Source organism: Ambystoma mexicanum, chromosome 1q, assembly GCF_040938575.1.
Source record: "Ambystoma mexicanum isolate Mex_15411 chromosome 1q, UKY_AmexF1_1, whole genome shotgun sequence".
Lineage (NCBI taxonomy): Eukaryota > Metazoa > Chordata > Amphibia > Caudata > Ambystomatidae > Ambystoma > Ambystoma mexicanum.
The window spans coordinates 1,232,141,272-1,232,153,950 of record NC_090922.1 but is presented as its reverse complement, the minus strand read 5'-3'; the positions used below and the strand labels follow the sequence as shown (position 1 = coordinate 1,232,153,950).

General features: G+C 44.4%; 1 protein-coding gene across 2 annotated transcripts in view; it reads left to right on the top strand.

The window, feature by feature from the left end:
* ALG6 (ALG6 alpha-1,3-glucosyltransferase) overlaps positions 1 to 12,217 on the top strand; it is a 908,528-nt gene extending 896,311 nt beyond the window's left edge. For both annotated transcript variants that reach the window (XM_069642009.1, XM_069642008.1), the window contains one exon: positions 11,541 to 12,217. In XM_069642009.1, the coding sequence (XP_069498110.1) occupies positions 11,541 to 11,738 (198 nt within the window). In that variant the 3' untranslated portion in view covers positions 11,739 to 12,217. The remainder of the gene's footprint in view (positions 1 to 11,540) is intronic.
* Positions 12,218 to 12,679: the final 462 nt, after the last annotated feature.

The window sequence follows — 12,679 nt, the reverse complement described above, 5'->3', positions numbered from 1 at the left end:
CCACTGGACTTCAGTTTCCATTGGCCATTATCACTGTGCTGACCATAATCATCTTCCGACCTTGCAAACAATGTGCAATGGATGCATCCTAGCATCAGGCCCTTCAGGTAAGTGGCAGACCATTTTATTTGTGACTCAAGTGGTGGCGTAAGCACAGACTATAAGCTGAAACTATTGTCATGGGCAGTGAAGTTAGGGGATACATGATTTAGGAGGAACACGCAATCTGTGGGCAGTGTTTGGTTATTTACCAACCGATTGACTGTCCATGACCATGCTCGTCCATTTGGCCATTCCCACTGAGTACCTGTCACTAGTCGCCCCAAAACACATCCTCCTGATATCATCTTGAGTTAGCACTGTGCTTTCTGTTCACTTCTGAAAGGTAATGGCTTAATTGCATTAATAAACCAATTTCTGGTGTAATAAAAATGTCTTAAAGTGTTCCTTCCACCAGGTAATTTATAAGATATATCTGTGTCCTTGTATCTGACTTTTCTGCTGTGAATGAATTCCTTTGTTAAAAACAAGCATTGGCAAAGCCAACAGTTTGGGTTCTGGTACAGACACTACGTAGGAATGTTCCCACCACAGCCATAATATACCTAGGAAATAACACCATTTGACAGCTGTTATCATTTTATGGGTAGGTAGTACAATTATGTCAGTATCTGAAAAATGCTGACCCATGCCTACACAAAAGGCAAAACTGTTTGCTTTGCCAGTGCTTGTGTTTTAATTGCCTACTGCTACTGTGGGATCTTGTACAGGGAAGCTCCTTCCTGCTCACAGAGTTCACACCAGCAACTTGATGTTCTGTCAGTTGTTTTATGTATCTCGCCTGTAGTGTATCAAGATTACATGAGAGGTCAAAATTAAGATTTTATAAACAGGAGCTAAAAGCAGCTCCCAGGTTTTCAGCATTTTCCAGTGACTAGGAGCTAATACTGGGGAACAAAGAGCTAGCACACAACGTTCCGCAAATCTGTCTTCCACATAAGATGCAAACATATAATTTTGTCCATTATTTATGACCCTAAATATTTTAAATATTGTATTGATGTGTCCACATGTATATTTATAGATTGTCCCAAACGCACAGTTACTTTCACATAGGTGGGTTTGTTTGGCATCAGTTGGCTTGGGGAGCCAAAAGTATATTTCTAGCCACGGTGTCAAGCTAACCAGACTCCTCTTGGCTATAAGCAGGAGCCAACTAGCTCCCAGTTCCCCTTAATTTCGAACCCTGTTACATTGGTTTATTCCTTCTGCAGTTGCATTTTCATAATGTGCTGCAAGGTGTTTGAAAATACTGTTCACATAATTTTCAAATTCTTACACCATCACATCGTTTTTCATTAGATTTTGAGTTTTGAACTAAAACCACCCTTTGATGGCATTAACAAAGTAAATTCAAAATTCTGTATACCACTCGAGCACCTGCCTTTGGACGATGATGGTGATCTATCTGTGTTACAACTTCCATAACTTCAGTCAAACGATTGTACCTGAAAGGAATATAAAAAATTAATAATTGAAAAAAGTGCACTGAACGTATAACACTAGTACTGTAATTGTCCAAACACTTTCACAATATCGCTGTTGATAGACACTGTCCCATCTTTTCTAAAACAGCACTGATGCCCCTTACCCCTCTCTCTACCCACCACCTGACTCCAGACCCACATCCAACTCTATGCCAGTCTTCTCTTTCTCCCCCATCTCACACCATGAGTTCTTCATGCTCCTAGCACCTGCCATCTGGAACTCGCTTCCTCTCCACATCCGCTGCATTGATAACCACTTTGCTTTCAGAAAGGCCCTCTAATCTTGGCTATTCCCTACTATAACCTGAAATCCTCTTCCCCACCTCATTTACATCACAATAGCCTTGTTCACAAACACCAGCCTCTATCCCATTGAAACACCAACAAGTCCGGTTTACAGCAGATGCTGGCTGTTGTCGCGGCAGCCTGCTGTACCACTAAAAACCTTGTATACAGAAACCCTTGCGGATGCCACCCGCCTTGCTAACTCATCCCCCCCATACCACTCTTTGCACATGATCACACATCATCCCCCGGGCCTCCTTCGCTCTGACTGGTACGCTCAGGCTACCTCGATACAAGCAGTAGCTTGTACGTTACCAATCAAAGGTTTCAGGATAGCCGGTCAGGACATGAAATATGCAATGGGGTCCCCTACTTACACCCGCCTTGGCTGCACACCTAGAGGACCCATACTGGTAGCCCCTCTCATGTCAAATATCTAAGGGGATTGCCAAAAAGCACTCAGAATGTTCGATTAGATGGATTGTTGGGGGTAGGAAATTTGGTGCACCTAGATGGATTTTTGGGGGTAGGAAATGTGACGAATCTAGATGGATTTTGGGGGTATAAAATGCAACGCACTTTGATGGATTTTGGGGGTACGAAATGTGATGCACTCAATGTATTTCAGGTGGGTAGGAATGGTGTGGTACTCTCTAGCTAGCCTGTGCATTTACGCTGTATATCAGATGTTTTATGATGAAATCCACCAGAACTCTGAGTATCAAAGGGAGAACCGGGCCAATGCACCTGTAGTCCCTTGAGGACAGACTGTTAATTGCACCAAAAAGATGTATTAGGATTGCCCCTTCTGTGCTTAAACATCTGTGAGGATAGATTGCCACTGCTCCCGGGCCTTGGTACTGGACCTGACTGTTTTTTTTATATTAGCACGCTTATACACCTACATACTCCTAAGGGCATCCATGGGCTTCTACCCAGATATGAGGGTAGACTGGCATTGCAACTAGAAGAAAGCACATGCAGGTTAACACATGTGTTACACTTAGAGCATTTACGCCTTATAATGTTTAGCCCATCCATGACGCTCGAAGATATATGTTGGTAAGCCTCCAATGCACTTATAACTTTTATATTAGCCATTGTAACACACAGTGGTTATATGCAGGTATCCTTGATATCGCACTTAGTAGACTCCTTTGGTTAACGTTTATAGAACTTGGAAGATATGTAGTAAAAAGTATAAAGGTAACCTGCCTTTTGTGCTTAGAAATCCCATTATCCTAGTTTCTATGGCAACCTGTCTGTCCCCTCTAGAAGATGTTCTAGGACAGCGAGTCTATTGCACTTGGTAGACTGGAAGGTAGCCTGTCCATAGCGCCTAGAAAAGTCTACAAAGGTAGCTGGTCTTTTCTTCACCAAGGACAATCGGATGACACAGCGACATCAAAGACAAGCGCCATCTGAGCTTAAGGTATGTATAAACTTCAGTGGACATCTGCTGCAGGCACAGCTATCCATCCACACACTTCTGAATGCAGCTTCGACTACGACAAATTCGGTCTAGCTGATCACATAACCGCTTTACACTGAAACACCAGGCTTGCCTCAACACCGCTGCCATTAGAATACAGCAACAACTTACGTCAAATTTCGGTCTAGCTGGGTACATATCGAGTCTCCTGCAATAGCGCCTCCTCTGAAAACTTTGATTGGTAACGTACAAGCTACTGCTTGTATCGAGGTAGCCTGAGTGTACCGGTCAGAGCGAAGGAGGCCCGGGGGATGATGTGGACTTCGGTCCCTGATGCCATTCCTACCACAGAGCACTTTTAGACCATACAAATTGGAAAAGGAGCTATATAAATGACCACTACAATACAATATCATATGTGGAATATGAAACTGGATATCTGTAAGGCACCATTCATAGTACACATTATTAGTCCTGAAAATATATTTTGAATGGATTGTGTCCGCCCACGTATTCCTCATCTTGTGATATTCATTATCGGCAGCTTCGCTACTTCTGAATTTTTTTTTCGGCAGAGGGCGTTGTGCTCATGGTCGTGGCATCGATTGTCCCTCGACGGGCTCCATACCGTGTCGACGTCACTGTTGGTATGGAATGCTCTAGCTGCGCCCGTTGGCTTCAGTTCCGTTTTTCTGTTTGCTTCGCTCTCGAGAACGGCGCACTTCGAGTTTTTCTGTCAGAAAATGTCATCATCATCTACTGCTTCTACACCCAAGACTGGGTTTAAGAAGTGTATCGACTGCGGTTCAAAGATGTCAATCACCGATCCTCACCGCATCTGTCTTTGGTGCCTGGGTTCAGATCATCGAACCAGCGACTGTGGCTCCTGTCAGTCAATGACGGAGAAGGCCATCCATGAGAGGAAGGGTAAACTAGCGGTGGGGAGGGAGGCTTCGAAGGCCACTTCGAAGGCCTCGTCGAAAAGACATAAAAAATCGTCCGATTCAAAAGAATCGGAACGTCACAAAAAACACTCCAAGAGATCCCGATCTCGTAGTAGATCGAGGCGATCTTCATCTTCTAAAAAAGTTAAAAGGAGACATATATCTCCTTCATCATCATCCATTACATCGACCGAATTGGTTCGATGCCCTACTAAATCGGATTCCCCAAGAAAATAGGAGGACTTTAGAGCCAGACCCCGGTCGCTCCATTGGACGACACAGGGAAGTCGAGAACTACTGCGGTAAGACCCAGTAGTATGGGTGAAGCCCTTAAAACTCGAGTCGACAAATCGCTGAGGAATCATCGAGAGTCGAGTGTTTCACCAACACCTTATAAAAAACAGAAGTTGTCAAAAGCATCCACAACTTCGTAGACGCCATCGGCGCCGACAGCTTCGATATCGAAGTCTAAAACGTCTTCGACGCCTTTTTTCGAAGACTTTATCGGGGTCGCCGAAGATTCCTTCGAAGAATCATTCCATTCCTTCGATGAAAACTCAGGAGGAAGAGAGGAGATTTACGCCATTACCAAAATCAGACTTTTTTAAGTCTATGGGCCTCATTACACGGTAGGCGGTAAGGGTTTACCGGTATCGGTAAACCCTTACCGCCTTACTACGAGGTCCCTTTGCGGGTTGGTACAGTAACGCCTGCTTTTAGCAGTTGTTAAAAAACGAATCCGCAAACCGACCTGGGTGCTAATTACGGTACCGCAATTTGCGGTACCGTAATTAACGCCTTCCCCATTCCCATTATGCCCTATGGGGCAAAAATGGGAATGGGGAAGGGCAATGGAGGAAAGAGGAATTACCGCCTTCCCAACCTTGGAATAGGGCGGTAATTCCTCTTTCATCCAAGGCGATACCGGTAAATTACCTGCATGAACCATGGCGCTAATAGCGCCATGGTTTACCGCCTACCGTGTAATGAGGTCCTATGTCTTTGATTTTTGAAGAAACTGGCTCTGAGGATGAGGAAATCGCTCCTTTTGGAGTGCAATATGGCACTAGACAAGTTCCAGAAGAATTTATAGACCCAGAATCTAAAATGAGAGACCTGTGCAAGACTCTGTATTCTGCTAGTGGCATTGACACATCACCTGAATTAGAGTTTGCAAGACCTGACCCTGCAGAACATGCAGATTCAGGGTACAGGAGTTTAATGAACAGAGTGGTAGAATATATGGGCTGGGGTAGAGCCTCACCCACTTTTCAACAGGACGATATGACGGACATAATTGTTCGGGGCCCCCAGAAGAATCCAGTTCTCCCTTCCATAGGGCGCTTCAGAGAACAGTGGAAAAGAACTGGGAAACCCCTGACAACATTGCTGCGGTAAACACCTATTTTCCTAAGAAGTATAGAACTTCTACTTCTGATCCCGAATATCTGAATAGACATCCCACTCCAGAAAGTCTGGTTATTCAGGCTGCAACTGCTTCGAGACAAACTGCATATCCAACCATACCTGTGGATAGAGAGGATAAGAAGGTTGATGCTTGGGCCCGTAAAGTTTTTACTTCGGGTAGCATGGTCTTAAAGGCAACCAATGTCACCTGTACCGTAGCCAGGTTCACACATACCCTGTGGGAATGCATTTTGGCGGTGGCTGAACATATTCCGGAAGGAGAGGAAAGGGAAGGCTTCCTGAATATTGTCAAAGACGGGAAGGAGGCAATGGAGGAATGTCTCCAGTCTGGACTGGATACTGCTGAAAGTATTAGCAGATCCATGGCATCAAGCACAGTGCTGCGCAGATTTGCGTGGTTGAGAAAGTCAGGTTCTGTACCAGATGTGCAGGCCAGGCTTCTCAACATGCCTTTTGAAAGAAAGAAAGAAATGTCACTCGTGGTGGACGAGGAAAGACTACAAAGCCGTCTTCAGGAACAGCATCTTTACCCTCAGCCTCCCCTGCAAATCACTCTGAGGCCTTATCATATAAAACACCAGTGGGAGGCAGAATCTCTCAGCATCTGAAAGAATGGCGTGGCATTACTTCAGATGCTTGGGCACTGGAAACAGTAGCTCAAGGTTACTGCCTTCCCTTCCTAAAAAGGCCTCACGATCATCCACCGGGAGCCAACTCGACCAAAATTCCAGACCCGCTCCTTTTGCAGGAAATTTTAACCCTGCTAGAGAAAGGTGCAATAGAACATGTACCTGTGGCGGAGAGGAACTATGGTTGGTACTCCCCTTATTTTCTCATCCCAAAAATGGACGGAAGATTGGGACCCATCTTGGACTTAAAAAACTTGTTCCTGAGGAAGGACAAGTTCAAGATGGTAACCCTTTCTCAGATCCTTCAGGCTCTCCAACTCCAAGACTGGTTGGTATCATTGGACCTTCAGGATGCTTACTTTCATGTGCCAATCCATCCCAAGCACAGAAAGTACCTGAGGTTCGCAGTTGGCGGTTCTCACTATCAGTTTCGAGTGTCTGCCATTCGGGCTGACCTCCGCCCGAGGGTTTTCACCAAGCTGATGGCGGTAGTGGCAGCGAGTCTCAAGAGAGGGGGATTCACGTCTACCCCTACCTGGACGACTGGTTGATCCGAGCACGTTCTCCCGAACAAGCTCAAAAACATCTGTTGATCACCTGTCACTTCCTTCACAATCTGGGCTTCTCCCTCAATTTCAAGAAGTCCCACATGATACCATCCCAAAAACTCCAGTTTATCGGAGCAGTCTTGGACACTTCCCCGGGCAAAGCCTCGCCACCCGAGATAAGAGCTCTCCACATTCTGCAGATAATAACAAAATTCCAGAAAGTCCAGCATCTGCCGGCCTTCGATTTTCTGAGGTTGCTCGGCCTCATGGCATCCTGCATTTTTCTGGTGCCAGAGGCCAGATTCGATCCCTTCAATGGGCCCTCAGGACTCAGTGGTCCCAGTTCTCAGGGAGTATGTCGAATCTTCTGCAAGTCTCGAGCGCAGTTGCTCAGGATCTACTATGGTGGGCTTGCAACAACAACTTCCTCAAAGGGGAATCTTTTTGGCAACCATGGCCGGAGATAACAGTAGTAACGGATGCCTCGCTCACGGGGTGGGGAGCTCATACCAACGATCTGACAATCAGCAGTCATTGGTCTCCATCGGAGTCCAAACTACACATCAACCTGTTGGATCTGAGGGCAATCAGACTAGCGCTGAAGGCCTTCCTGCCCTCTGTACAAGGAAAGAATGTCGTGATAATGACGGACAACACAGTGGCCATGTACTACCTCAACAAAAGAGGAGGCATAGGGTCACTACCACTGTGCAGAGAAGCAATGGAGCTCTGGTTCTGGGCAATACGGGAAGGAATCTCTCTATCGGCAGTTCACCTAGCCGGAGAGAAGAACACGGCTGCAGATACTCTGAGCAGGCAGAGCACAGTCTCCCACGAGTGGGAGTTGGATCAGGAAGTCCTTCTGGAGATCTTCACCCTTTGGGGAACCCCTCAAGTGGATCTGTTTGCGACCGAGGTAAACCGGAAGTGCGGACAGTATTGCTCAAGGGAATTTCCCCCGAGAGGAGCTCTTGGAGACGCGTTCGTGGTGGACTGGGATTTCCCCCTACTGTACGCGTTTACTCCAGTCCCCGTGATTCCTCAAGTAATCAGGAGGTTGAGAAAGTTCGGGAAAACCATGATCCTAATTGCCCCAGATTGGGCCAGGAGGACCTTCTGGACATGTCCATCTGCCCTCCAATACGTCTTCTGCAAAGAGAGGATCTTCTCTCGCAAGACGAAGGTCGAGTTCTCCATCCAGAGGTCAAGACACTCAACCTTCACGCATGGTTTCTGAGAGGTTGAGATACAGGGATTGGGACCTTCTGGACGACGTAATGGTAATTTTGCTTTCGGCCAGAAGGCCAGCAACAAAATCCTTGTATCGGTGCCGTTGGAAAAAATTCAGTAACTGGTGCAAAGATAAGGATGTGGACCCTTTTCAATGTGGCACCCCAATGGTGCTTTCTTTCCTATTGCATCTAGCCAATCTGGGGCTCCAAATCGGAACAATTAAAGGATATCTTGCTGCGCTGTCCATTTTCGAGCGCTCATCGGAAGAGGTTTATTAATTCCATTAATCATTCAGTTCCTGAAAGGACTTATCAATGTATATCCACCAGTACCGTTTCATGTCCCAACTTGGGATTTAAACCTAGCTCTTAAATTAATAACTTGTATACTTTTGAGCCTCTGCACTCCTGTCCATTGAGGCTTCTAACACTAAAAACTGTCCTTCTTGTAGCATTAACATCATCCCGCAGGGTTAGTGAACTACAGGCTCTCTCATGTAAACCTCCATATACCACATTTTACAAGGACAAGGTAGTTCTTAAGGTTAAACCATCTTTCTTACCGAAAGTAGTTTCTGACTTCCATTTGTCACAAAAAATCATTTTACCAACATTCTATCCTCCTCCTCATTTGGCTAAAAAAGAGGAGATACTGTATAGACTGGACCCCAAAAGGGCCCTCAGTTTTTACATTTCAAGAATGTCAAAATTACGTCAAGATAACCAACTCTTTGTGGGTTATACAGGTCATAAATTGGGGTTGGCGGTGACAAAACAAACTATATCCCGCTGGATCATTCTAGCTATATTGGAATGCTACAGATTAGCAGGAAAAGACCCACCGAATGGGCTACAGGCCCATTCCACTAGGGAAATGGCTACTTCTGCGGCTTTGAAGAGGGGAGTCCCTGCAAAAGATATTTGCTCGGCTGCAACATGGGCATCAATGCATACCTTCATCAAGCATTACTGCTTAGATGCCTCCTCCACCAATGAGGGTTTATTTGCCAGGGCGGTACTTCATTCCGTCCATGAAAACAATAACTAGTACTCCCACCTCAAAATTGACCACTGCTATGGGAGTCAATCACAAGATGAAGAATACGTGAGAGGACACAATCCATTCGAAGAACAAGTTACTTACCAACTGTAACGTTCTTTCGACTGGATGTTCCGCCCACATATTCCTCATCGACCCTCCCAGCCTACCCCACAGTACAGTATACGTTTCTTACACTTTCCTCTCACGATGGGCCTATCATTCACAGGACACGCCTGGGTATTCCACGAATATTTCCTCGAAAAAACAGAACTGATGCCAACGGGCACGGCTCGAGCTTTCTATACCAACAGTGACGTCGACACAGTACGGAGCCCGTCGAGGGACATTCGACACTTCAAACACAGCGCCCTCTGCCAGAAAAAAAATTCCAAAGCAGCGAAGCTGGCGATAACGAATATCACAAAATGAGGAATATGTGGGAGGAACATCCAGTCGAAAGAACATTACAGTTGGTAAGTAACTTGTTCTTTGCAAATGACAGCTTAGAAATTATAATCCGTCCTTAAATAACAGCGATATTGAAGATTTTATGTAGTTGGTCGCCATCTTGATGACATCATCAGAACTACATTCCACGTCCCATAGTGACACCATGCAATGTATTCATCTGGGCCAGTTTCTGATTTCACAAAACTAGTCCCACTGATACCACGGTCAAGCAGCTTTTTTTTCTGTACTATTCCTGATAATATGCATCTCATGAAGAAAGCTGTGACTCTCTTCCTTCCAGATGCGGTCACTAAACAAGAATGAGAATCAATGTCTGTACAGGCTCATGTACTGTTCCAGTTTCCTCTGTTACATTTCAAGCCACAGACTCTACTTTGTTCTGTATTCCTTTTTTTAACTTCTGTTGTGCAGGGTCTCAATACTTCTTAAACGTTGTTGCCTTTATTGCCACTACAATTTCTCAGAGAAAATCCTTGATTTATGCTATATACACTCCTTACAGTCCACCAGTCTCCGAATGTAATTGCTCTGTATTGAAGTACTCTCCTGTTATTCTGTATTTACTGTTTTAAGGAATTGTGATCTTTTTTTGAAAAAGACTATGGGCCTCATTACGAGTCCGACGGTAGCCGTGCCGGTAAAACCGGTAGGCTACCACCAGACTAGTGATGAATTACCGCCGCCTGACTTGCCGGAATAACCAGGGCATTACAGCCCTGGCGGTCCGGTAAGTCAGGGGGCGGCAATTGTTACCCCCATTCCCATTCGAGTTCCATAGAACTCAATGGGAATGGGAAGGACGGAAGCACCAACACTGTGCGCAACAGTGCCGGTGCTTCCGTTAAAGTCTGCTAGCGGGTGCCCTTCCACCCGCCAGGATCAGACCTGGTGGGCGAAACGGCACCCGCCAGCAGACTCATAGTTTTCCGGTCCGGGAACAACAGTGCATGTAAGCTTACCAGCACCGTTGTTTCTGGACCGGCAAACTTGTAATGAGGCCCTGTATATCTTTCCCATCTGAGTTTGCACAATTTGGTTAAGTATATCGTTGCGTCTTTTCTTTGTTGGATCTTGCAATATTTTTTTACATTTGTCAGCTGTTTCAACTTGCTCAATCGTTCTAAAGATGGACACAGGTACATATATACAATCTGCTATATGATGTCCAACCAGTGATGTGTACAGTGTCCTTTTCTGCTAGGGCTTGCTCCGTACACATCAAAATATTCTCGTTTTCATTCACTATTATGCCCTTCTCAATGTTTTTTATATTGTTAATGCATGTCTTTGAACTTTTGTTCATTTAAATTTTATTTGCCACCTCCCAATCCATTCAGCCATCCTTTTAAACCACTCCACATGTGTGTTGTCATCTGCTGACAGATCTTCCCTTCTTGCTCCATCACAATTTCACACATGAGTGCACGAAAGGCACTAGACTTGCAGCTGAGCCATGTTGTTTAGTTTAGTTTAGTTTATTTATTTGTACCGCGCGCCGAACCCTGGGGTAACTGGGCGCCGGAGACTTAGAAACAGTTACAACATGGTAGTTAGTGTCACCCTCTTCCATTACAATTAACAATGCGTTTCTTGTTCCATCATTCATGCCAAACAATGAGTGCATCACACTTTCAGAGGGAAATGCCATCTGGACTTTAAGAATGTTTGTGGTTGCTTTTTTCTCTTAAGATTTAAAGAGTTTATGAATCAGTACTGTAGGTTGCATGTTGTGGAGGTCCCAGGTTGAGGGAAGGTGTTCATGGTAACCAGCTACCCTCTACAGTAAGATTATTAGAACATGATTCACTCAAATAACGTGAAGGTCTACTTTGTTGTGTTGTTTTGTGTGTGCCCTGTTGTACAGGTTAGCCTAGAAGAGCTTGGAACGTGTTACTAGAGATATTGAGGTGTAGGTTTGAGACAGTCGACGTTAATATTGTAACCAATCACAGACTTCTGATTTCTGTTTTCTTCTTTTTCAGTTTCTCATCTCTTTGGTTTTGATGGCTGGACTGACTCTGATGATAGCTACTATGTTTCCCCCATCACGTCTTCCGGACTTATTTCCAGTGTTGATCTCTCTTGTTTCTTGTACCCACTTCCTAGCGTTCCTTGCATACTTCAATATTGTTTATCTGTTGGATTCTAAAAATATCAAAGATCTGAAAAAAAGCAGCTAATTTGCAATAGAACTGCTTATTGCCAAAATATATGATGTTATTGTATATAAATGTTGTCTAACTCAATTAGAGGTACAGTACTGGGCCAAATCATTGAACCCATACCTGTTGAATGTGAAATGGGTTTACTGACTGCAAATTGTTAGTTTTGCGCATTCAGCATCACCTCTTTACAACAGCATACAGGGCACTGCATAGTTGGATGAACCAAAGCTGAAGGAAATGAAGGATGACCGGAGTAAGGAAGAGATATCTAGGAACACCTAATCCAAGATTATAATCACAAAAATAGAGATATTGCTTTAAATGTCCCTATAAAACTGCCCTTTCTAAATTTTTGATGGCCATTACCCTATCACATGAAGCCAATGATACAAAGTACCATAATGAAGCTCACCAGCCCTCTTTATTATCATCTTCGGAAAATCGGACATCAACTATGACCACCTTTGGATGCATAAAATAAAACTATTCTTTCACTTGTTTGGCCATCGTTCTTCATCACCTTTGTACAGTAATCCTATTACTATGCATTGATTAGTCACTATGATAGTTTTGTAACTGTTTTAAACATTAAATGTTTACCTAATATGTATAAAGGTTATGAGGATTGACTACAATCTTAAATAATATTCGGTTCCCTTGACAGAATGTTTGCTGTCCCTTTCACTCCGAGAATGTCTAAAAAGCATTTGATATAGTAGTGTATGATGGGAGATATGTCACTTTAAGAAAGGAAATCTCCTTTCACAAAAAAAAGGTGTGGGGCGCCCATCACACACACAGACGAGCAAAGCTTTAAAGCAGGACCCACAGGCATTGGGTGACAGTATGTAGTGGTTATCGAGCTAAGGAAATGGAACTCAAGATCAATACATAAGGGTACTTTCAAGCTGCTAAAACATCAGAGCTGTTCAAAATATACTAATAAAGCAGAAATG